Source organism: Trichomycterus rosablanca, chromosome 5 (genome assembly GCF_030014385.1).
Source record: "Trichomycterus rosablanca isolate fTriRos1 chromosome 5, fTriRos1.hap1, whole genome shotgun sequence".
Taxonomy (NCBI): domain Eukaryota; kingdom Metazoa; phylum Chordata; class Actinopteri; order Siluriformes; family Trichomycteridae; genus Trichomycterus; species Trichomycterus rosablanca.
Genome location: NC_085992.1, coordinates 912,624 through 938,967, shown reverse-complemented (window position 1 = coordinate 938,967; position 26,344 = coordinate 912,624). Strand labels below are relative to the sequence as shown.

Here is a 26,344-nt window from a genome sequence, read left to right as displayed (position 1 = left end):
CCATTAATCCATCCATCTATAAACCTTTACATATAATAATGTATTCACCCATCCATTTATATATACATCCTTCCATCTGTACAACCAACCAACCATACATACAACCATTCATCCACCCACCCATTCATCTATACATACAACCAATCCATCCATCCACACAATAATCCATCCTTTCATCTATACATCCATCCATCTGTACAACCAACCAACCATACAACCATTTATCCACCCATCTACTCATCTATACATTCACCCATCCATACAATCAACCAACCAACCATCCATCCATCCATTTATCCACCCATCTATAAACCTTTACATATAATAATTTATTCACCCATCCATTCATCTATACATACAACCATTCACCAACCCCTCCAACCACCCACCCATTATTCCATCTATCTATAAATTACATTCACCCACCCATCCATCTATACATCAACCCATCCATTCATCTATACATCCATCCTTCCATCTATACAGCCATCCATCCATCCCTCATCCATACATACAATCAACTATCCACCCATTCACCCACCCATCCATCTATACATCAACCCATCCATTCATCTATACATCCATCTATACATCCATCCATTCATCTGTACATTCATCTATACATCCATCCATTCATCTGTACATTCATCTATACATCCACCAATTCACCCACCCATCCATCTATACATCCATCCATTCATCTATACATCCATCCATTCATCCACCCATCCATTCATCTGTACATTCATCTATACATCCATCCATTCATCTGTACATTCATCTATACATCCACCAATTCACCCACCCATCCATCTATACATCCATCCATTCACCTGTACATTCATCTGTACATCCATCCATTCATCTGTACATTCATCTGTACATTCATCCATTCATCTGTACATTCATCTATACATCCATCCATTCATCTGTACATTCATCTATAATAATAATAATAATAATACATTTTATTTATATAGCGCTTTTCAAGATACTCAAAGACGCTTTACATAAGACAAATAATCAAAACAAATACGTACATACACCATACAAATCATAGTACAAAATCAAAATAGTACATCAACATCAAGAATAATTAAGATAAAAACAAAGAGAGCAGCATAAGACAGTTCATTAAAAATTAGCTAAATTATGAGAGAGAACAACAAATATAGAACAATTTCTTAAAATTAGACAGAAACAGGACAGATTTACATGCAATCAGGAAACTGAAAACTTTACAAGTTTTAGGATCTAGGACTTCACATTTCTGTCGTGATCTAAGTATAAAAACTATTAAAAAGAATAGCAAAAATAAAAACATTTATTTCGTGTTGTTACAAGTTAAATGCCATATTGAATAGATGAGTTTTGAGAAGTGGATCCATCCATTCATCTGTACATTCATCTATACATCCATCCATTCATCTATACATCCACCCATACAACCAACCATTCATTCCACTCACCTATACATCCACCTATCCATACAACCAACCGACCATCTATTCATCCATATATACAACCATTCATTCACCCACACATCTATACATCCACCCATCCATCCAACCATCCATCTATACATTCACCCATCTATACAACCAACCGACCATCTATTCATCCATATATACAACCATTCATCCAACCATCCATCTATACATTCACCCATCTATACAACCAACCGACCATCTATTCATCCATATATACAACCATTCATCCAACCATCCATCTATACATTCACCCATCCATCCAACCATCCATCTATACATCCACCCATCTATACAACCAACCGACCATCTATTCATCCATATATACAACCATTCATCCAACCATCCATCTATACATCCACCCATCTATACAACCAACCGACCATCTATTCATCCATATATACAACCATTCATTCACCCACACATCTATACATCCACCCATCCATTCATCTGTACATTCATCCATTCATCCACCCATCCATTCATCTGTACATCCACCAATTCACCCACCCATCCATCTATACATCAACCCATCCTTCCGTCTATACATCCATCCTTCCATCTATCCAGCCATCCATCCATTCACTCATCCATACATACAATCAACTATCCACCCATTCATCCACCCATCCATTCATCTGTACATCCACCAATTCACCCACCCATCCATCTATACATCAACCCATCCTTCCGTCTATACATCCATCCTTCCATCTATCCAGCCATCCATCCATTCACTCATCCATACATACAATCAACTATCCACCCATTCATCCACCCATCCATTCATCTGTACATCCACCCATACAACCAACCATTCATTCCACTCACCTATACATCCACCTATCCATACAACCAACCGACCATCTATTCATCCATATATACAACCATTCATTCACCCACACATCTATACATCCACCCATTCATCCAACCATCCATCTATACATTCACCCATCTATACAACCAACCGACCATCTATTCATCCATATATACAACCATTCATCCAACCATCCATCTATACATTCACCCATCCATCCAACCATCCATCTATACATTCACCCATCTATACAACCAACCGACCATCTATTCATCCATATATACAACCATTCATCCAACCATCCATCTATACATTCACCCATCTATACAACCAACCGACCATCTTTTCATACAGTCATCCATTAATCCATCCATCTGTTAATCTATACATATAATCATTCATCCACTCATCCATCTACCAGTCTGCTCATGTGTCCATCTCTCAAACCTCCATCCACTCTAGTATTAGGAGCAGTACTGTATCAGACCTGCATCTGTAGGTGTATCAGAGGGCTGCTCCTCAGTCAGTGCTTGAATAACTGAGGTGACGAAGGAGGACTGAGGGAGACGAGGAGGATCAGAGCTCTGAGGAAACATCAACACAGGATGAGGATAAAAGCTAAGAGTTCCTCCTACCATCAGATCCTCCAACATCATCGAGGACGGAGCTGAAGAACCCGGGAGGGGACGAGACTGGATCATCAAAATAAACTGTGTGTACCTGGTCAGGGCTGCAGTTCTTGATGACGGCACCCACTCTCTGTAGCAGTAATGATGTATCCAGCGTGGCCTGAGCGAGCTGCTCTCCCTGATCCAACAACATCAGACGAGCTTTATCACGAGTACTGATCAACTCCTGCTGCAGAGAGTCTCTCTCCGTCCTGCACACACACACACACACACGCACACACACACGCGCACACACACACGCGCACACACACACACACACACACACACACACACACTATTATTGTTTTATCTGATCTTTGTTCTGATTGGTCTGAATGATCATGATCAGTGATGACTGCTGGTGCTGAAGTTCTCTGTAACTGCTGTTCCTGCTGCTTTCAGGTCGTCCGGCAACTCTTTCCCACTGACTGCTGCTTTCTCTCTTGGCTTTCATCCATCCATCCATCCACCTACCTCCTCGTCCATCCATCCACCCACCTACCCATCCATCCATCCATCCACCCAACCACTCATCCATCCATCCATCTACCTCCTCGTCCATCCATCCACCCACCTACCCATCCATCCATCCATCCACCCAACCACTCATCCATCCATCCATCTACCTCCTCGTCCATCCATCTACCCACTCATCCATCCTCCTACCTCCTCGTCCATGCATCCATCCATCTATTCACCTACCCACTCATCCATCCATCTATTCACCTACCCACTCATCCATCCATTTATTCATACAACCATTCACACACACACTCATTAATCCAACCATCCATCATCCCACTCATCCATCCATTCACCTACCCACACACTTATCCAACCATCCATCCATCTATATATTCATCCAGCCATCTACTTATTCACCCACTCACTCATCCATCCATTCACCCACCCACTCATCCATCTGTTCACCCACCCACTCATTCATCCAACCATCCATCATCCCACTCATCCATCTATTCACCCACCCACTCATCCATTCATCTATCTATTCACCCACCCACCCACCCATTCATCCATCTGTTCACCCACTCATTCATCCAACCATCCATCATCCCACTCATCCATCTATTCACCCACCCACTCATCCATTCATCCATCTATTCACCCACCCACTCATCCATTCATCCATCTATTCACCTACCCACTCATCCATTCATCCATCTATTCACCCACCCACTCATCCATTCATCCATCTATTCACCTACCCACTCATCCATTCATCCATCTATTCACCCACCCACTCATCCATTCATCCATCTATTCACCTACCCACTCATCCATTCATCCATCTATTCACCCACCCACTCATCCATTCATCCATCTATTCACCTACCCACTCATCCATTCATCCATCTATTCACCCACCCACTCATCCATTCATCCATCTATTCACCCACCCACTCATCCATTCATCCATCTATTCACCCACCCACTCATCCATTCATCCATCTATTCACCCACCCACTCATCCATTCATCCATCTATTCACCCACCCACTCATCCATTCATCCATCTATTCACCCACCCACTCATCCATTCATCCATCTATTTACCCACCCACTCATCCATTCATCCATCTATTTACCCACCCACTCATCCATTCATCCATCTATTTACCCACCCACTCATCCATTCATCCATCTATTTACCCACCCACTCATCCATTCATCCATCTATTCACCCACCCACTCATCCATTCATCCATCTATTCACCCACCCACTCATCCATTCATCCATCTATTTACCCACCCACTCATCCATTCATCCATCTATTTACCCAACCAAACATATGACCAACCATTCAGATTTTTTTACACTGATTTTGGTGTGGTTTTGAATCCAGGTTGATCATTTTGGTTTCCAGTTACAATTTGTTCTCACCCTGAATCTTTGGTTCTTTGATCTGGTGTGTGATGTGAGTGGTCTGTGTTCCCTTCATTATTTTGATGAGTGTAATATTAATTTGTGATGTTTGGAAAGCGTCTGCTGTGAAGATTTTAGTTTTAATCCCTCAGACGCATGAAAGGTACGGCGGTGTGTGCTCCTCACATCAAAACACACACACACACACACACACACACACACACACACACACACACACAGGGTGAATATAATCAGTCAGTCAGACTGACCGGTGGCTCTGTACGTGGTTACTCACCGTAGCTGGTTCAGTTCCACCCGGAGATCCTCACACTCCAGATTTCTCTCTCTCAGCCCCTGTAGGTGTGAACGCAGCAACCCTTCACTCTCAGCTAACTGTTCTCGGGTCAGCTCGTTCTCCGCCTGCAGGAACTACACACGCACACACACACACACACACACGAACACACACACACACACGCACGCACACACGCACACACACACACACACACACTGACTCAACTGGGCTGAGACATGGAAGCTCTGAGTCTCCAGAACCTCAGCAGTAAGCCCCCCCCCCCCCCCCCCCCCCCACCGTGGTTCAGTTCTCACCTCCGTCATCTCGCGGGTGTTCAGGAGTTCACCCTGGATCTGCGTGAGTCTGCGCAGCTGCAGGCGCTGGGTCTCGGCTTCAGCGCTCACTTTAGAAAGCAGGTTCTCCTTCAGCGCCAGGACCTGCTCCAGCTCTTCCACCCGCCGCTCAGACGCCTGCAGCGCCTCCTGCAGACTGAGGGTGAGAGAGAGAGAGAGAGAGAGAACACGTCAAGAGACCAGACCAGAACGCTGGCTCTCACTGGAGATCCAACCTGCAGGGGGTCTAACAGACACAACTGTATGTGTCTGAGGCCCGAAAATTCCTCACTGATGTGGTCAAGATGCCAGTATGATGGGGGATGGGGGGGGGGGGGGTCTACACAAAACACATTTTCACACTGTTTTTCACAACAGTGTGAAAAACCCTAGATTTCACACTGTTGTACATTTTTGTCATTCAGCAGATGCTTTTATACAATTCTGACTGGATATATTGCAGGAAATTGAGGGTAAAGGGCCTTGCTCAAGGGCCCAACATGTGCAAACTGGCAGATCTGGAATTAAAGGACTGAGCAGGAATGGTGCAGGCAAAGAAAAGAGAGAAACGATGTTGGTGTTTGTGTATTGCAGAGTGGGGCCCATATTACCAGCTATGGGGAGGAGGTTCATGGATGCGGAGAGGGAGGACCGTTCAGGACAGGAGCAGCCAAAAGAAGAAGAGGTAGAAGATTAAGTAGAAAAAGAGGACAAAGTAGTAGTAGTAGAAGAAAAAGAATTAGAAAAAGAACTAAAAGTAAGTAAAAGAAGAATATGTAGATGAAATATAAAAAGAAGTAGATGATGATGGTGGAACTAATAGAAGAGGAAAACGCAGTGAAAGAAAAATAAGTAAAAAAAGAAGAAGAACAAGTAGAAGTAGAAGAACTAAAAGAAGTGGAGGAGGAAGAAGAAGTAGAAAAAGAACTGAAAGAAGAAAAATAAGTTTAAAAAAAGATAAGAAATAAAAGAAAAGAGGTAGTAGAAGAAAAAGAAAAAAAGAAGAAAAAGAAGTTAAAGACGATGAAGTGGAAGAAGCAAAAAAGAAATAAAAGAAGATGAAAAAGAAGAGGAAAAGAAAAAGTAATAGTAGAAGCAAAACGATTTGGTCCCCATTACTGACTTAAGATAAGATAAGATAAACTTTATTTGTCATATACAGTCGAATCCGGTTAATCGGACCACATCGGGACGCGATCGTTTTGGTCCTAATAACCGGCTGGTCCGATTACACGAACACGCCCTATGTTACAAGACGGGACGTGCTATAATTTATGTAACATATTAAATGTTTATTAAACCTTTATTGTGCGATATACACGTATAGCGAACGTACAAACAAGAACTACTGTTGCTTACGAACTTTGTTCATTGAAAAATAAATTTGCAAACAAGTTTTTCGAAACGATCTACAACACAATGTATAGGTACTCAGCATGCGAAGCATAATACAAAAAAAAGTTCTTACTAAATTCCATCTTGTTCACGCTCGACTTCATTTCGCCGAAAAGCGGAGCTGCAGATGGATCCAGTAACCACGCTGCTGGCTACTGGGTGCTTGGTTGTGGGAAAGAAAGTGATGGGCGTGTTCACCTCCCGCTGGTTTTGCTCTAGTCAACACAACTTTTGGGATTTCCTGACCTTTGATAAAAGCATAAATTCTCCCGGGGAGCCCAGGAATCCTCCCATATCTCGCTGACCCGCTTTGCATCCGCTCTAAGTGGCGACTTGTGGCTTCTTTTTCTTATTCGCTCTCACGTTCTTTGGTCCGATTAAATGGAATTTTGGTCCAAATAAGCGAAAAACATCACACGTACATAATAGGATTTGTTTCGGTACTTTAGGTTTCGGTCCGAATAAGCGGCTGGTCCGATTAACCGGATTCGACTGTATTTATATATATATATATAAAGGTGTACGGTACAATGAAATTCTTTCTTCGCATATCCCAGCTTGTTTTTGGGAGCTGGGGTCAGAGCGCAGGGTCAGCCACCTTACGGCGCCCCTGGAGCAGACAGGATTAAGGGTCTTGCTCAAGGACCCAACAGTGGCTGCATAGCAGGGCCTGGATTTGAACCGCCAATCTTCCGGTTGGTAGCCCAAAGCTCTACCCACTAGCCTCCCACTGTCCCTTACTCATCTCATAGCTTAAGGGAGATTATATGTGTTATATTCAGACACAGTGAAAGGGAACGGTCTTTACACTGACCCTTCTTTTGTTTTTGTCAGGTGTTGGGAAATGTGAATGTCTATGTATGTATGTTTACCATGAATGTTTTTTTCTTTTTGTAATTAAGTTTGTTGGGTCTCAGGGTTATCAGCGAGGGGAGAAGCAGACACGGGGATCGTAATGATCTGATCATTGATCTGGGGTGGGTTGGGGTTAAATACGATGGTCAGTTTACAATTGTTGATGTTATGCATGTTACATAATGGTAAGTAAAAAGTGCTGTACTGATGATGATGAGGGTGGGTGGGGTGTGTGCTGTACCTCTCTGCTCTCTCTGTGGCCTCCTGAATCTGGTGAAGTGAGCGCTGCAGTCTGAAAAACAAAATCACAGTCAGTCAGGGTAGAATTAACAATCCCATGATGCACTGGGGTTATAAAACACAAACAAAAGGTATTCGGAGCATCATGGGATTTTTCAGCTCTATGTTCGTGAATCCTGGGGGTCCGAGATCCCCGGCAGTGCTCGGTCACGTGATCTTTGACCCTCCGTGTTGTGCTGTGTGTAAGTGATACCGGACCAGGTGCACCCTGTGGTGCAGACACTGATGGTGTTATTGGTCCAGCGGGATGAGCGTGCATGAGGGGTCAGAGGTCGTGAGGGACGTACTTGGTGGTCTCGGAGGTGAGCGCTTGTTCCAGGAAGGCGTACGAGGCCAGAGTGGACGAGACTGTGGCCGAGAGTTCGGTCGTCTGCCTCTGCAGTTGAGCACGTTCTCCTTCCGCCTCGCCCAGCCGCTCACGCAGAACCGCCATCTCTGTTAACACACACACACACACACACACACACACACACACACACACACACACACACACAATCAGCAAGGCTTAAAATCATTTACTACATGGCCAAAAGTATGTGGACACCCTGATTCAAAATGAATGCAGATCCTCACTGAATGCCTTCCACTGGAGGTTTGAGTGCGTCTGTGGGGATTTGTGCCCATTCAATCTGAACGGAATTACGACGACAGGCTTGCACGCTCATGAATCCAATCATCCGAAATGATCCAGGCAGGTGTAGGCCAGTCCAGTAAAGCCAGAAGGAGTTTAATTGTATAACAGGTCGTCCACATGCTCATGTTTGATGCCCTCACCTGAACTCAGGATGGTTATCTGTGTGTTCAGATCTGCTATCTGCTGACCAGCTTCCTCCAGACTCGAATGAGCTTCATCCAGCTGCTTCTCCATCTAACAGGGGGAGGAAACATCACAGAACATCACAGAACATCACTCACTTAGACCTACAGACAATTCGGAGGAGCCAGTCTACTGGTGTTATGTAGAAGTGTGTGTGTGTGTGATGTGTAGAAGCGTGTAGGGGGTGTAGAAGTGTGTGTGTGTGTGTGTGTATTGTGTAGTAGTGTGTGTGTGATGTAGAAGTGTGTGTGTGTGTATTGTGTAGTAGTGTGTGTGTGATGTAGAAGTGTGTGTGTGTGTATTGTGTAGTAGTGTGTGTAAGGGGGGGGGTGTAGAAGTGTGTGTGTGTGTGTGTATTGTGTAGTAGTGTGTGTAAGTGGGGGGGTGTAGAAGTGTGTGTGTGTGTGTGTGTATTGTGTAGTAGTGTGTGTAAGGGGGGGGGGGTAGAAGTGTGTGTGTGTGTGTATTGTGTAGTAGTGTGTGTGTGATGTAGAAGTGTGTGTGTGTGTGTGTGTATTGTGTAGTAGTGTGTGTGTGATGTAGAAGTGTGTGTGTGTGTGTATTGTGTAGTAGTGTGTGTAAGGGGGGGGTGTAGAAGTGTGTGTGTGTATTGTGTAGTAGTGTGTGTGTGATGTAGAAGTGTGTGTGTGTGTGTGTGTATTGTGTAGTAGTGTGTGTGTGATGTAGAAGCGTGTGTGTGTGTGTATTGTGTAGTAGTGTGTGTAAGGGGGGGGGGTGTAGAAGTGTGTGTGTGTGTGTGTATTGTGTAGTAGTGTGTGTGTGATGTAGAAGTGTGTGTGTGTGTGTGTGTGTATTGTGTAGTAGTGTGTGTGTGATGTAGAAGTGTGTGTGTGTGTGTGTATTGTGTAGTAGTGTGTGTGTGATGTAGAAGTGTGTGTGTGTGTGTATTGTGTAGTAGTGTGTGTGTGATGTAGAAGCGTGTGTGTGTGTATTGTGTAGTAGTGTGTGTGTGTGTGTGTGTATTGTGTAGTAGTGTGTGTGTGATGTAGAAGTGTGTGTGTGTGTGTGTGTGTATTGTGTAGTAGTGTGTGTGTGATGTAGAAGTGTGTGTGTGTGTGTGTATTGTGTAGTAGTGTGTGTGTGATGTAGAAGCGTGTGTGTGTGTATTGTGTAGTAGTGTGTGTGTGTGTGTGTGTATTGTGTAGTAGTGTGTGTGTGATGTAGAAGTGTGTGTGTGTGTGTGTGTGTATTGTGTAGTAGTGTGTGTGTGATGTAGAAGCGTGTGTGTGTGTATTGTGTAGTAGTGTGTGTAAGGGGGGGGGTGTAGAAGTGTGTGTGTGTGTGTGTATTGTGTAGTAGTGTGTGTGTGATGTAGAAGTGTGTGTGTGTGTGTATTGTGTAGTAGTGTGTGTGTGATGTAGAAGCGTGTGTGTGTGTATTGTGTAGTAGTGTGTGTGTGTGTGTGTATTGTGTAGTAGTGTGTGTGTGATGTAGAAGCGTGTGTGTGTGTATTGTGTAGTAGTGTGTGTAAGGGGGGGGTGTAGAAGTGTGTGTGTGTGTGTGTATTGTGTAGTAGTGTGTGTGTGATGTAGAAGTGTGTGTGTGTGTGTGTGTGTGTATTGTGTAGTAGTGTGTGTGTGATGTAGAAGCGTGTGTGTGTGTATTGTGTAGTAGTGTGTGTAAGGGGGGGGGTGTAGAAGTGTGTGTGTGTGTGTGTGTATTGTGTAGTAGTGTGTGTGTGATGTAGAAGTGTGTGTGTGTGTGTGTGTGTATTGTGTAGTAGTGTGTGTGTGATGTAGAAGTGTGTGTGTGTGTGTATTGTGTAGTAGTGTGTGTGTGATGTAGAAGCGTGTGTGTGTGTATTGTGTAGTAGTGTGTGTAAGGGGGGGTGTAGAAGTGTGTGTGTGTGTGTATTGTGTAGTAGTGTGTGTGTGATGTAGAAGTGTGTGTGTGTGTGTGTATTGTGTAGTAGTGTGTGTGTGATGTAGAAGTGTGTGTGTGTGTGTATTGTGTAGTAGTGTGTGTAAGGGGGGGGTGTAGAAGTGTGTGTGTGTGTGTGTGTATTGTGTAGTAGTGTGTGTAAGGGGGGGGGTGTAGAAGTGTGTGTGTGTGTGTGTGTATTGTGTAGTAGTGTGTGTGTGATGTAGAAGTGTGTGTGTGTGTGTGTATTGTGTAGTAGTGTGTGTAAGGGGGGGGTGTAGAAGTGTGTGTGTGTGTGTGTGTGTGTATTGTGTAGTAGTGTGTGTAAGGGGGGGGTGTAGAAGTGTGTGTGTGTGTGTGTGTGTGTGTGTGTGTGTATTGTGTAGTAGTGTGTGTAAGGGGGGGGGTGTAGAAGTGTGTGTGTGTGTGTGTGTGTGTATTGTGTAGTAGTGTGTGTAAGGGGGGGGGGTGTAGAAGTGTGTGTGTGTGTGTGTATTGTGTAGTAGTGTGTGTAAGGGGGGGGTGTAGAAGTGTGTGTGTGTGTGTATTGTGTAGTAGTGTGTGTAAGGGGGGGGTGTAGAAGTGTGTGTGTGTGTGTGTGTGTGTGTATTGTGTAGTAGTGTGTGTAAGGGGGGGGTGTAGAAGTGTGTGTGTGTGTGTGTGTGTGTGTGTGTGTGTATTGTGTAGTAGTGTGTGTAAGGGGGGGGTGTAGAAGTGTGTGTGTGTGTGTGTGTGTGTGTATTGTGTAGTAGTGTGTGTAAGGGGGGGGGGTGTAGAAGTGTGTGTGTGTATTGTGTAGTAGTGTGTGTAAGGGGGGGGTGTAGAAGTGTGTGTGTGTGTGTGTGTATTGTGTAGTAGTGTGAGTAGTGTGTGTAAGGGGGGGGGGTGTAGAAGTGTGTGTGTGTGTGTGTGTATTGTGTAGTAGTGTGTGTAAGGGGGGGGTGTAGAAGTGTGTGTGTGTGTATTGTGTAGTAGTGTGTGTAAGGGGGGGGTGTAGAAGTGTGTGTGTGTGTGTGTATTGTGTAGTAGTGTGTGTAAGGGGGGGGTGTAGAAGTGTGTGTGTGTGTGTGTGTGTGTATTGTGCAGTAGTGTGTGTAAGGGGGGGGTGTAGAAGTGTGTGTGTGTATTGTGTAGTAGTGTGTGTGTGATGTAGAAGTGTGTGTGTGTGTGTGTGTATTGTGTAGTAGTGTGTGTGTGATGTAGAAGTGTGTGTGTGTGTATTGTGTAGTAGTGTGTGTAAGGGGGGGGGTGTAGAAGTGTGTGTGTGTGTGTGTGTGTGTGTGTATTGTGTAGTAGTGTGTGTAAGGGGGGGGGTGTAGAAGTGTGTGTGTGTGTGTGTGTGTGTGTGTATTGTGTAGTAGTGTGTGTAAGGGGGGGGGTGTAGAAGTGTGTGTGTGTGTGTGTGTGTGTGTGTATTGTGTAGAAGTGTGTGTAAGGGGGGGGGTGTAGAAGCGTGTGTGTGTGTATTGTGTAGTAGTGTGTGTAAGGGGGGGGTGTAGAAGTGTGTGTGTGTGTGTGTGTGTGTATTGTGTAGTAGTGTGTGTAAGGGGGGGGTGTAGAAGTGTGTGTGTGTATTGTGTAGTAGTGTGTGTGTGATGTAGAAGTGTGTGTGTGTGTGTGTGTATTGTGTAGTAGTGTGTGTGTGATGTAGAAGTGTGTGTGTGTGTGTGTATTGTGTAGTAGTGTGTGTAAGGGGGGGGTGTAGAAGTGTGTGTGTGTGTGTATTGTGTAGTAGTGTGTGTGTGATGTAGAAGTGTGTGTGTGTGTGTGTATTGTGTAGTAGTGTGTGTAAGGGGGGGGGTGTAGAAGTGTGTGTGTGTGTGTGTGTGTATTGTGTAGTAGTGTGTGTAAGGGGGGGGGTGTAGAAGTGTGTGTGTGTGTGTGTGTATTGTGTAGTAGTGTGTGTAAGGGGGGGGGTGTAGAAGTGTGTGTGTGTGTGTGTGTGTGTGTGTATTGTGTAGTAGTGTGTGTAAGGGGGGGGGTGTAGAAGTGTGTGTGTGTGTGTGTGTGTGTGTATTGTGTAGTAGTGTGTGTAAGGGGGGGGTGTAGAAGTGTGTGTGTGTGTGTGTATTGTGTAGTAGTGTGTGTAAGGGGGGGGTGTAGAAGTGTGTGTGTGTGTGTGTATTGTGTAGTAGTGTGTGTGTGATGTAGAAGTGTGTGTGTGTGTGTGTGTGTGTATTGTGTAGTAGTGTGTGTGTGATGTAGAAGCGTGTGTGTGTGTATTGTGTAGTAGTGTGTGTAAGGGGGGGGGTGTAGAAGTGTGTGTGTGTGTGTGTGTATTGTGTAGTAGTGTGTGTGTGATGTAGAAGTGTGTGTGTGTGTGTGTGTGTATTGTGTAGTAGTGTGTGTGTGATGTAGAAGTGTGTGTGTGTGTGTAGTAGTGTGTGTGTGATGTAGAAGCGTGTGTGTGTGTATTGTGTAGTAGTGTGTGTAAGGGGGGGTGTAGAAGTGTGTGTGTGTGTATTGTGTAGTAGTGTGTGTGTGATGTAGAAGTGTGTGTGTGTGTGTGTATTGTGTAGTAGTGTGTGTGTGATGTAGAAGTGTGTGTGTGTGTGTATTGTGTAGTAGTGTGTGTAAGGGGGGGGTGTAGAAGTGTGTGTGTGTGTGTGTGTATTGTGTAGTAGTGTGTGTAAGGGGGGGGGTGTAGAAGTGTGTGTGTGTGTGTGTGTATTGTGTAGTAGTGTGTGTGTGATGTAGAAGTGTGTGTGTGTGTGTGTATTGTGTAGTAGTGTGTGTAAGGGGGGGGTGTAGAAGTGTGTGTGTGTGTGTGTGTGTGTATTGTGTAGTAGTGTGTGTAAGGGGGGGGTGTAGAAGTGTGTGTGTGTGTGTGTGTGTGTGTGTGTGTATTGTGTAGTAGTGTGTGTAAGGGGGGGGTGTAGAAGTGTGTGTGTGTGTGTGTGTATTGTGTAGTAGTGTGTGTAAGGGGGGGGGTGTAGAAGTGTGTGTGTGTGTGTATTGTGTAGTAGTGTGTGTAAGGGGGGGGTGTAGAAGTGTGTGTGTGTGTGTATTGTGTAGTAGTGTGTGTAAGGGGGGGGTGTAGAAGTGTGTGTGTGTGTGTGTGTGTGTGTGTGTGTATTGTGTAGTAGTGTGTGTAAGGGGGGGGTGTAGAAGTGTGTGTGTGTGTGTGTGTGTGTGTGTGTGTGTATTGTGTAGTAGTGTGTGTAAGGGGGGGGTGTAGAAGTGTGTGTGTGTGTGTATTGTGTAGTAGTGTGTGTAAGGGGGGGGGGTGTAGAAGTGTGTGTGTGTATTGTGTAGTAGTGTGTGTAAGGGGGGGGTGTAGAAGTGTGTGTGTGTGTGTGTGTGTATTGTGTAGTAGTGTGTGTAAGGGGGGGGGGGTGTAGAAGTGTGTGTGTGTGTGTGTATTGTGTAGTAGTGTGTGTAAGGGGGGGGTGTAGAAGTGTGTGTGTGTGTATTGTGTAGTAGTGTGTGTAAGGGGGGGGTGTAGAAGTGTGTGTGTGTGTGTGTATTGTGTAGTAGTGTGTGTAAGGGGGGGGTGTAGAAGTGTGTGTGTGTATTGTGTAGTAGTGTGTGTGTGATGTAGAAGTGTGTGTGTGTGTGTGTGTATTGTGTAGTAGTGTGTGTGTGATGTAGAAGTGTGTGTGTGTGTATTGTGTAGTAGTGTGTGTAAGGGGGGGGGGTGTAGAAGTGTGTGTGTGTGTGTGTGTGTGTGTGTATTGTGTAGTAGTGTGTGTAAGGGGGGGGGTGTAGAAGTGTGTGTGTGTGTGTGTGTGTGTGTGTGTGTATTGTGTAGTAGTGTGTGTAAGGGGGGGGGTGTAGAAGTGTGTGTGTGTGTGTGTGTGTGTGTGTATTGTGTAGAAGTGTGTGTAAGGGGGGGGGTGTAGAAGCGTGTGTGTGTGTATTGTGTAGTAGTGTGTGTAAGGGGGGGTGTAGAAGTGTGTGTGTGTGTGTGTATTGTGTAGTAGTGTGTGTAAGGGGGGGGTGTAGAAGTGTGTGTGTGTATTGTGTAGTAGTGTGTGTGTGATGTAGAAGTGTGTGTGTGTGTGTGTGTATTGTGTAGTAGTGTGTGTGTGATGTAGAAGTGTGTGTGTGTGTGTGTATTGTGTAGTAGTGTGTGTAAGGGGGGGGTGTAGAAGTGTGTGTGTGTGTGTATTGTGTAGTAGTGTGTGTGTGATGTAGAAGTGTGTGTGTGTGTGTGTATTGTGTAGTAGTGTGTGTAAGGGGGGGGGGTGTAGAAGTGTGTGTGTGTGTGTGTGTGTATTGTGTAGTAGTGTGTGTAAGGGGGGGGGTGTAGAAGTGTGTGTGTGTGTGTGTGTGTATTGTGTAGTAGTGTGTGTAAGGGGGGGGGTGTAGAAGTGTGTGTGTGTGTGTGTGTATTGTGTAGTAGTGTGTGTAAGGGGGGGGGGTGTAGAAGTGTGTGTGTGTGTGTGTGTGTGTATTGTGTAGTAGTGTGTGTAAGGGGGGGGTGTAGAAGTGTGTGTGTGTGTGTATTGTGTAGTAGTGTGTGTAAGGGGGGGGTGTAGAAGTGTGTGTGTGTATTGTGTAGTAGTGTGTGTGTGATGTAGAAGTGTGTGTGTGTGTATTGTGTAGTAGTGTGTGTGTGATGTAGAAGCGTGTGTGTGTGTATTGTGTAGTAGTGTGTGTAAGGGGGGGGGGGTGTAGAAGTGTGTGTGTGTGTATTGTGTAGTAGTGTGTGTAAGGGGGGGTGTAGAAGTGTGTGTGTGTGTGTGTGTATTGTGTAGTAGTGTGTGTGTGATGTAGAAGTGTGTGTGTGTGTGTGTATTGTGTAGTAGTGTGTGTAAGGGGGGGGGTGTAGAAGTGTGTGTGTGTGTGTGTGTGTATTGTGTAGTAGTGTGTGTAAGGGGGGGGGTGTAGAAGTGTGTGTGTGTGTGTGTGTGTATTGTGTAGTAGTGTGTGTAAGGGGGGGGGTGTAGAAGTGTGTGTGTGTGTATTGTGTAGTAGTGTGTGTGTGATGTAGAAGTGTGTGTGTGTGTATTGTGTAGTAGTGTGTGTGTGATGTAGAAGTGTGTGTGTGTGTATTGTGTAGTAGTGTGTGTGTGTGATGTAGAAGCGTGTGTGTGTGTGTATTGTGTAGTAGTGTGTGTAAGGGGGGGGGGGTGTAGAAGTGTGTGTGTGTGTATTGTGTAGTAGTGTGTGTAAGGGGGGGGTGTAGAAGTGTGTGTGTGTGTGTGTGTATTGTGTAGTAGTGTGTGTGTGATGTAGAAGTGTGTGTGTGTGTGTGTATTGTGTAGTAGTGTGTGTAAGGGGGGGGGTGTAGAAGTGTGTGTGTGTATTGTGTAGTAGTGTGTGTAAGGGGGGGGGTGTAGAAGTGTGTGTGTGTGTGTGTGTGTATTGTGTAGTAGTGTGTGTAAGGGGGGGGGTGTAGAAGTGTGTGTGTGTATTGTGTAGTAGTGTGTGTGTGATGTAGAAGTGTGTGTGTGTGTATTGTGTAGTAGTGTGTGTGTGATGTAGAAGCGTGTGTGTGTGTATTGTGTAGTAGTGTGTGTAAGGGGGGGGGTGTAGAAGTGTGTGTGTGTGTGTGTGTATTGTGTAGTAGTGTGTGTAAGGGGGGGGGGGTGTAGAAGTGTGTGTGTGTGTGTGTGTGTGTGTATTGTGTGTAAGGGGGGGTGTAGAAGTGTGTGTGTGTATTGTGTAGTAGTGTGTGTAAGGGGGGGGTGTAGAACACACGCGAGACAGATAAGTGTGTGTGTGTGTGTGTATTGTGTAGTAGTGTGTGTGTGATGTAGAAGTGTGTGTGTGTGTGTGTATTGTGTAGTAGTGTGTGTGTGATGTAGAAGCGTGTGTGTGTGTATTGTGTAGTAGTGTGTGTAAGGGGGGGTGTAGAAGTGTGTGTGTGTGTGTATTGTGTAGTAGTGTGTGTGTGATGTAGAAGTGTGTGTGTGTATTGTGTAGTAGTGTGTGTAAGGGGGGGGTGTAGAAGTGTGTGTGTGTGTGTGTATTGTGTAGTAGTGTGTGTAGGGGGGATGTAGAAGTGTGTGTGTGTATTGTGTAGTAGTGTGTGTAAGGGGGGGGTGTAGAAGTGTGTGTGTGTGTGTATTGTGTAGTAGTGTGTGTAAGGGGGGGTGTAGAAGGTGTGTGTGTGTATTGTGTAGTAGTGTGTGTAAGGGGGGGTGTAGAAGTGTGTGTGTGTGTGTGTTATTGTGTAGTAGTGTGTGTAGGGGGGGGTGTAGAAGTGTGTGTGTGTGTGTGTATTGTGTAGTAGTGTGTGTGTGATGTAGAAGCGTGTGTGTGTGTGTGTATTGTGTAGTAGTGTGTGTAAGGGTGGGGTGTAGAAGTGTGTGTGTGTGTGTGTATTGTGTAGTAGTGTGTGTGTGATGTAGAAGTGTGTGTGTGTGTGTGTATTGTGTAGTAGTGTGTGTGTGTGTATTGTGTAGTAGTGTGTGTGTGTATTGTGTAGTAGTGTGTGTAAGTGGGGGTGTAGAAGTGTGTGTGTGTGTGTGTATTGTGTAGTAGTGTGTGTGTGATGTAGAAGTGTGTGTGTGTGTGTGTGTATTGTGTAGTAGTGTGTGTGTGATGTAGAAGCGTGTGTGTGTGTGTGTATTGTGTAGTTGTGTGTGTAGGGGGGGGTGTGAAGTGTGTGTGTGTATTGTGTAGTAGTGTGTGTAAGGGGGGGTGTAGAAGTGTGTGTGTGTGTGTGTATTGTGTAGTAGTGTGTGTGTGTATTGTGTAGTAGTGTGTGTAAGGGGGTGTGAGTGTGTCGTGTGTGTGTGTATTGTGTGTGTGTGTGTTGATGTAGAAGCGTGTGTGTGTGTGTGTATTGTGTAGTAGTGTGTGTAAGGGGGGGGGGTGTAGAAGTGTGTGTGTGTATTGTGTAGTAGTGTGTGTAGGGGGGGTGTAGAAGTGGTGTGTGTGTGTGTATTGTGTAGTAGTGTGTGTGTGATGTAGAAGTGTGTGTGTGTGTGTGTATTGTGTAGTAGTGTGTGTGTGATGTAGAAGAGTGTGTGTGTGTATTGTGTGTAGTGTGTGTAGGGGGGGGGTGTAGAGTGTGTGTGTGTGTGTGTATTGTGTAGTAGTGTGTGTGTGATGTAGAAGTGTGTGTGTGTGTGTGTATTGTGTAGTAGTGTGTGTGTGTGATGTAGAGTGTGTGTGTGTGTGTGTATTGTGTAGTAGTGTGTGTTGTGATGTAGAAGTGTGTGTGTGTGTATTGTGTAGTAGTGTGTGTAAGGGGGGGGTGTAGAAGTGTGTGTGTGTGTGTGTATTGTGTAGTAGTGTGGTGTGTGATGTAGTGTGTGTGTGTGTGTGTGTATTGTGTAGTAGTGTGTGTGTGATGTAGAAGCGTGTGTGTGTGTATTGTGTAGAAGTGTGTGTAAGGAAGGGGGGGGGGGTGTAGAAGTGTGTGTGCAGTGTGACTGACCTGTTCTTTCTCCTCCAGAGCGTGATCTTTCTCCTCCTGGTGTCTCTGGCTCTGCTGTAGAGCCGCTGACGCTCTCCGCTGAAGGTTCTGCACTACCGGATTCGTCCTCCGGAGGAGCCGCCGAGCTTCATACAGCTAACGAACACAGACACGCCCGGGTGAGATGCTGAAGGTGTGAACGTGCAGTACTACAAGCGCCTGTATGTGGCGCTGCATTCCGTCCTGGAAATGCATGTGTGTGACTGTTCAGTGTACTGAGGCTGTAACTTCTGTTCGGATGGTTTGGATGAAGTGGAGTCGTACCTCCTCAGAAAGCCCCGTGTGATCCTCCAGCTTCTCTCTCAGCAGTGTGTTAGCGCCGGCTAGAGACTCCAGGTACATCTTGTTCAGTCCCACCTGAGCACAGTGCAGAGGAAACACACACACACACACACACACTTAACACACCTAACACACACCTAACACACACCTAACACACACCTAACACACACTCACAATCCAAGCAGCTGAGGGCTCCAGCTCAGGAGGACTTCACACCATCATGGATTTAGAAGCTACTGAGCAGGAATGAAGCTCTATTTTATTTAATATTTTGTGTTTTTTAGACCTCAGCCATAGCTCACTGCACCATTACTTCAGTTTTGTTTTAATATGGGCACAGAGAAGTCGGCAGCTGACGGCAGGATCTCACCAGTTGTGGGTAGGTGTGAGTGAGTGACGCTGTGAGCTCCTGGTGGGATCCGAGGCTGCGCTGGAGATCAGATATCTGCTCTGTGTGATGGGAACGCAGCTGCTCCAGCACTCGTAACACCTACACACACACACACACACACACACACACACACAGTTACAATAGTCACATGACCTCTGTTGCTGTCGTTCTGCCTCTCACACATGACCGCTCAGGTGTTCTGGTGCTCAGCGAGTGTAACACCGTTCTCGGAATGTGGGAAAATGTAGCATCACCACTGCAACCGCCTAGTGACAGCTTAGCAACCACCTGATACGCCTTGGCAACTGCCTAGCAACACCTTCACAGCTCAGCAACCCCATAGCAATTATCCTGTTAGCCTCTATAGCCTGAGAATCAATGTCTCTATAGTCTGTGTCTGTTTCCCTGTGTCTCTATAGACTGTGTCTCTATAGACTGTGTCTCTATAGTCTGTGTCTCTATAGTCTGTGTCTGTTTCCCTGTGTCTCTATAGACTGTGTCTCTATAGACTGTGTCTGTTTCCCTGTGTCTCTATAGACTGTGTCTCTATAGTCTGTGTCTCTATAGTCTGTGTCCGTTTCCCTGTGTCTCTATAGACTGTGTCTCTATAGTCTGTGTCTCTATAGTCTGTGTCTCTATAGTCTGTGTCTGTTTCCCTGTGTCTCTATAGACTGTGTCTCTATAGACTGTGTCTCTATAGACTGTGTCTCTATAGACTGTGTCTGTTTCCCTGTGTCTCTATAGACTGTGTCTCTATAGTCTGTGTCTCTATAGTCTGTGTCTCTATAGTCTGTGTCTCTATAGACTGTGTCTCTATAGACTGTGTCTGTTTCCCTGTGTCTCTATAGACTGTGTCTCTATAGTCTGTGTCTCTATAGTCTGTGTCTCTATAGTCTGTGTCTCTATAGTCTGTGTCCGTTTCCCTGTGTCTCTATAGTCTGTGTCTCTATAGTCTGTGTCTCTATAGTCTGTGTCTGTTTCCCTGTGTCTCTATAGACTGTGTCTCTATAGACTGTGTCTCTATAGACTGTGTCTGTTTCCCTGTGTCTCTATAGACTGTGTCTCTATAGTCTGTGTCTCTATAGTCTGTGTCTCTATAGACTGTGTCTCTATAGACTGTGTCTGTTTCCCTGTGTCTCTATAGACTGTGTCTCTATAGTCTGTGTCTCTATAGTCTGTGTCTCTATAGTCTGTGTCTCTATAGTCTGTGTCCGTTTCCCTGTGTCTCTATAGACTGTGTCTGTTTCCGTGTCTCTATAGACTGTGTCTCTATAGACTGTGTCTCTATAGACTGTGTCTGTTTCCGTGTCTCTATAGACTGTGTCTCTATAGACTGTGTCTCTATAGACTGTGTCTCTATAGTCTGTGTCTCTATAGTCTGTGTCTGTTTCCCTGTGTCTCTATAGCCTGTGTCTCTATAGCCGGTGTCTCTATAGTCTGTGTCTCTATAGACTGTGTCTCTATAGCCTGTGTCTCTACAGTCTGTGTCTCTACAGTCTGTGTCTCTATAGCCTGTGTCTCTATAGACTGTGTCTCTATAGTCTGTGTCTCTATAGCCGGTGTCTCTATAGTCTGTGTCTCTATAGACTGTGTCTCTATAGTCTGTGTCTCTATAGTCTGTGTCTCTATAGACTGTGTCTCTATAGACTGTGTCTCTACAGTCTGTGTCTCTATAGCCTGTGTCTGTTTCCGTGTCTCTATAGACTGTGTCTCTATAGTCTGTGTCTCTACAGTCTGTGTCTGTTTCCCTGTGTCTCTATAGACTGTGTCTCTATAGTCTGTGTCTCTATAGTCTGTGTCTCTATAGTCTGTGTCTTTTTCCCTGTGTCTCTATAGACTGTGTCTCTATAGACTGTGTCTCTATAGTCTGTGTCTCTATAGACTGTGTCTGTTTCCATGTCTCTATAGACTGTGTCTCTATAGTCTGTGTCTCTATAGTCTGTGTCTCTATAGTCTGTGTCTCTATAGTCTGTGTCTGTTTCCCTGTGTCTCTATAGCCGGTGTCTCTATAGTCTGTGTCTCTATAGACTGTGTCTCTATAGACTGTGTCTGTTTCCGTGTCTCTATAGTCTGTGTCTCTATAGACTGTGTCTCTATAGACTGTGTCTCTATAGACTGTGTCTGTTTCCGTGTCTCTACAGACTGTGTCTCTATAGTCTGTGTCTCTATAGTCTGTGTCTGTTTCCCTGTGTCTCTATAGCCGGTGTCTCTATAGTCTGTGTCTCTATAGACTGTGTCTCTATAGACTGTGTCTCTATAGACTGTGTCTCTATAGTCTGTGTCTCTATAGTCTGTGTCACTATAGACTGTGTCTCTATAGACTGTGTCTCTATAGACTGTGTCTCTATAGACTGTGTCTGTTTCCGTGTCTCTACAGACTGTGTCTCTATAGTCTGTGTCTCTATAGTCTGTGTCTGTTTCCCTGTGTCTCTATAGCCGGTGTCTCTATAGTCTGTGTCTCTATAGACTGTGTCTCTATAGACTGTGTCTCTATAGACTGTGTCTCTATAGTCTGTGTCTCTATAGTCTGTGTCTCTATAGACTGTGTCTCTATAGACTGTGTCTGTTTCCGTGTCTCTATAGACTGTGTCTCTATAGACTGTGTCTCTATAGTCTGTGTCTGTTTCCCTGTGTCTCTATAGCCTGTGTCCCTATAGCCGGTGTCTCTATAGACTGTGTCTCTATAGACTGTGTCTGTTTCCGTGTCTCTATAGACTGTGTCTCTATAGACTGTGTCTCTATAGTCTGTGTCTGTTTCCCTGTGTCTCTATAGCCTGTGTCCCTATAGCCGGTGTCTCTATAGCCGGTGTCTCTATAGCCGGTGTCTCTATAGCCGGTGTCTCTATAGTCTGTGTCTGTTTCCCTGTGTCTCTATAGCCGGTGTCTCTATAGTCTGTGTCTCTATAGACTGTGTCTCTATAGACTGTGTCTCTATAGACTGTGTCTCTATAGACTGTGTCTGTTTCCGTGTCTCTATAGACTGTGTCTCTATAGTCTGTGTCTCTATAGTCTGTGTCTCTATAGACTGTGTCTCTATAGACTGTGTCTCTATAGTCTGTGTCTCTATAGTCTGTGTCTCTATAGACTGTGTCTCTATAGACTGTGTCTCTATAGTCTGTGTCTCTATAGACTGTGTCTCTATAGACTGTGTCTGTTTCCGTGTCTCTATAGACTGTGTCTCTATAGTCTGTGTCTGTTTCCCTGTGTCTCTATAGCCTGTGTCTCTATAGCCTGTGTCTCTATAGACGGTGTCTCTATAGACGGTGTCTCTATAGCCGGTGTCTCTATAGTCTGTGTCTCTATAGTCTGTGTCTCTACAGTCTGTGTCTCTATAGCCTGTGTCTCTATAGACTGTGTCTCTATAGCCTCAGTCTCTGCCTAGCAAGACCTTCACAGCCACCTAGCAACAGCTCAGCAACCCCATTGCAATGATCCTGTTAGCACAGCAACTGACTAGCAACAACTTAGCAACCACCTAGCAACACCTTGGAATTTATGTAAGCTGCACAATCTCTCCACATTTTCTTCAGGAAATGCACTTTTCTATTCATTATTATTCTTATCAGAAGTAAAAAACCTGCTGTGCGGTAAACACCATAACTATCCGAGTCGTCCTCACATCGTATCGCTTCAGAAACACATCCAGCGTTCAGGTTAGTGAGGTGTGTTACCGTAGCCTTCTGCTCCAGAGCTTCCTCCATCTTCATCTTCATATCATCCCTGTCCTTCACACACGCTCTGTTCTTCTGCTCCATCTTCTTCAGGGTGTCCATACAGCGCTGGTACAGAGCCTTCATCTGCACCATCTACACACACACACACACACGAATTAGTACTTAATATCTACCCCATATTACCAAGCGTCCATCCATACAGAGCCTTTGATGTGTAACTAAAGTGCCCATATACAGTACATAAGGGGTCTGTCCAAAAACATAGCGTATCTCTACATATAGGCATATTTTACATCATCCTACACTCCCGAGAAGAGGGCATGTCTAAATCCTTAGCTCCCTTAAAATGCTCCCACTGAGGCGCCTTAATTCTGAGTGATGATCTGACTGAATGACGAGGGAGCGTCCGACGCCTCCTCAGCGCTGAAGATCGATCCCAGCATTCAGTGCGACACGACTTTTCTCACAAAGAACTACAAACGTGGTGAACGGATCGATGCGGAGCAACCAACAGAGTTCCTTATAAATGTAACTAAATTCTCATTGCTGTGTAATCTGTATACAGGTGTAATTATACGAGTGGGTTTATTTGTAAATTGGGGCGTCAGGGAGAGTTTAAGCGTTTTCGGGACGCGGAGGGAGACGTTAGCTGGCGTGCTAGCGGCGGGTTGAACGCCCTGATGCTAACTGTGTTAGCTTAGTAAGCTAAAACTGCGCTGACACAAGTAGAGCGTCTAAATAATCTGATTATGAGCTCCAGGTCTGATTAGAATCCTGATCAGGTAGGTAGAGGGGAGCAGGGCGGGGCACCAGGTTTACACTTTGTACATTAATAACCTGGACAGGAGCGGCTCATGAGCTCTCACAGTTCAGGACTAGAAGGTGTCACCTGTTGAGAGAGGATCTTCTGATCATCATCCACGACGTGTTTGATGTTCTTCATGCTGCTGAGAGCTTCGTCCGTATCTGCTTTAACGTTCATCTGTACACACACACACACACACTACTCAGTACAGCAAGCTCTGTGTGTGTGTGTGTGTGTGTGTGTGTGTGTGTGTGTGTGTGTGTACCATAGTGCCCTGTGTGAGCTGCATGTTCTGGTGTAAACCGTGAAGAGTTTCTTCGTCCTGCTGGAGGGTTTGGATTTGCTGTAGTGCGGTGAGATACAGATCTTTATACGGCTCAATCTGAAACACACACACACACACACACACACACGCACACACGCACGCACACACGCACACACGCACACACGCACACACGCACACACACACGCATACACACAAAAATTTAATCACAGGATGAGACCTTCAGCCTGACCAGTCACCAGAAGCACTTTGTGGTTCTACAATTACTGACTGTAGTCCATCTGTTTCTCTACATGCTTTGTTACCCCCTTTCATGCTGTTCTTCAATGGTCAGGACCCCCACAGGACCACCACAGAGCAGGTATTATTTAGGTGGTGGATGATTCTCAGCACTGCAGTGACACTGACATGGTGGTGGTGTGTTAGTGTGTGTTGTACTGGTATGAGTGGATCAGACACAGCGGCGCTGCTGGAGTTTTTAAACACCTCACTGTCACTGCTGGACTGAGAATCGTCCACCGACCAAAAACATCCAGCCGACAGCGCCCCGTGGGCAGCGTCCTGTGACCACTGATGAAGGTCTAGAAGATGAGCGACTCAAACAGCAGCAATAGACGAGCGATCGTCTCTGACTTTACATCTACAAGGTGGACCGACTAGGTAGGAGTGTGTAATAGAGTGGACAGTGAGTGGACACGGTGTTTAAAAACTCCAGCAGCACTGCTGTGTCTGATCCACTCATACCAGCACAACACACACTAACACACCACCACCATGTCAGTGTCACTGTAGTGCTGAGAATCATCCAGCACCTAAATAATACCTGCTCTGTAGGGGTCCTGTGGTGGTCCTGACCATTAAAGAACAGCATGAAAGGGGGTAACAAAGCATGTAGAGAAACAGATGGACTACAGTCAGTAATTGTAGAACTACAAAGTGCTCCTATATGGTAAGTGGAGCTGATAACATGGACAGTGAGTGTAGAAACAGGGAGGTGGTTATAATGTTATGGCTGATCGGTGTATATATCATATAGCATATCACACGCTCCTGTACATTTAGCAAGCGCTTCAAGCAGTTCAGGGTTAGGAGCGGTGCTCAGGGCACTGTGGTGGTGGTGGTGGTGGTGGTGGGGCTTGAACCAGCAAACTTCTGATTACTAGTCCAGTACCTTAGAAGAAATCGGTGGACAGGAGGGGAGAGAGAAAGAGGAACTGGAGCAAACGGTAAGTTCAGTTCTGGAACTTTCACTCTCAGGTTTACCCAGTTAAAATTGGATGGAAAAAATGCTATTTTATTTACACTCTCTCTACTGTCCCAATATTTTTGGAATGGGATTTGTGCCCTGACTGTGCTGCTGCTTCCTGACCTGGCTGAGCTCCGTGCGCTCCGTCTGGACGTGCCGGTCTCTGATGTCGGACGGGTTGGGCGCGGTTCTGGCGCGGAGGTTCTGGTTTTGGGCCGGGGTGAGCTGCTGGGACAGGACCTCCACCATGATGAGGGTGGAGATCAGCTTCTGCTCCAGCTCGGGGCGAGATAGAGACTCAACACTGCTGCGACTCACGCTGTAATACACACAGACAGAAAGACATGATGAGCCAAAACATTAGAACCCTCACAATGGTGTGTGTGAGGGTGAGGGATCTATTAGATGTGGATCTGATGGTGTGTGAGGGTGAGGGATCTATTAGATGTGGATCTGATGGTACGTGTGTGAGGGATCTATTAGATGTGGATCTGATGGTGTGTGAGGGTGAGAGATCTATTAGATGTGGATCTGACAGTGCGTGTGTGAGGGATCTATTAGATGTGGATCTGATGGTGTGTGTGAGGGTGAGGGATCTATTAGATGTGGATCTGATGGCGTGTGTGAGGGATCTATTAGATGTGGATCTGATGGTGTGTGTGAGGGTGAGGGATCTATTAGATGTGGATCTGATGGTGTGTGTGAGGGTGAGGGATCTATTAGATGTGGATCTGATGGTGGGTGAGGGTGAGGGATCTATTAGATGTGGATCTGACGGTGAATGTGAGGGTGAGGGATCTATTAGATGTGGATCTGATGGTGCGTGTGAGGGTGAGGGATCTATTAGATGTGGATCTGATGGTGTGTGTGAGGGTGAGGGATCTATTAGATGTGGATCTGATGGTGTGTGTGTGAGGGTGAGGGATCTATTAGATGTGGATCTGATGGTGTGTGTGAGGGTGAGGGATCTATTAGATGTGGATCTGATGGTACGTGTGTGAGGGATCTATTAGATGTGGATCTGATGGTGTGTGAGGGTGAGAGATCTATTAGATGTGGATCTGACAGTGCGTGTGTGAGGGATCTATTAGATGTGGATCTGATGGTGTGTGTGAGGGTGAGGGATCTATTAGATGTGGATCTGATGGCGTGTGTGAGGGATCTATTAGATGTGGATCTGATGGTGTGTGTGAGGGTGAGGGATCTATTAGATGTAGATCTGATGGTACGTGTGAGGGTGAGAGATCTATTAGATGTGGATCTGATGGTGCGTGTGAGGGTGAGGGATCTATTAGATGTGGATCTGACGGTGCGTGTGTGAGGGATCTATTAGATGTGGATCTGATGGTGTGTGTGAGGGTGAAGGATCTATTCGATGTGGATCTGATGGTGTGTGTGAGGGTGAGGGATCTATTAGATGTGGATCTGATGGTGTGTGTGTGAGGGTGAGGGATCTATTAGATGTGGATCTGACGGTGTGTGTGAGGGTGAGGGATCTATTAGATGTGGATCTGACGGTGTGTGTGAGGGTGAGGGATCTATTAGATGTGGATCTGATGG

At 45.6% G+C, this 26,344-nt stretch overlaps 1 protein-coding gene and 1 long non-coding RNA gene across 3 annotated transcripts in view; one reads left to right on the top strand and one right to left on the bottom strand.

Annotated features, from left to right (window-relative positions):
- Positions 1-26,344, bottom strand: part of spag5 (sperm associated antigen 5) — an 83,037-nt gene that overhangs the window by 9,285 nt on the left and 47,408 nt on the right. For both annotated transcript variants that reach the window (XM_062995469.1, XM_062995470.1), the window contains exons 5-18: positions 24,908-25,103; positions 23,521-23,637; positions 23,340-23,432; positions 22,448-22,582; positions 18,756-18,875; positions 18,368-18,460; positions 18,065-18,199; positions 8,808-8,901; positions 8,321-8,468; positions 7,975-8,025; positions 5,466-5,640; positions 5,152-5,285; positions 3,025-3,184; positions 2,792-2,888 (exon numbers count right to left, since the gene is read on the bottom strand). In XM_062995469.1, coding sequence (XP_062851539.1) covers positions 2,792-2,888; positions 3,025-3,184; positions 5,152-5,285; positions 5,466-5,640; positions 7,975-8,025; positions 8,321-8,468; positions 8,808-8,901; positions 18,065-18,199; positions 18,368-18,460; positions 18,756-18,875; positions 22,448-22,582; positions 23,340-23,432; positions 23,521-23,637; positions 24,908-25,103 — 1,748 coding nt within the window. The remainder of the gene's footprint in view (positions 1-2,791; positions 2,889-3,024; positions 3,185-5,151; positions 5,286-5,465; positions 5,641-7,974; positions 8,026-8,320; positions 8,469-8,807; positions 8,902-18,064; positions 18,200-18,367; positions 18,461-18,755; positions 18,876-22,447; positions 22,583-23,339; positions 23,433-23,520; positions 23,638-24,907; positions 25,104-26,344) is intronic.
- Positions 5,989-18,361, top strand: LOC134314771 (uncharacterized). The gene is made up of 3 exons (XR_010012423.1): positions 5,989-6,566; positions 8,839-8,998; positions 18,083-18,361. It is a non-coding gene; the product is annotated as an uncharacterized LOC134314771 (long non-coding RNA).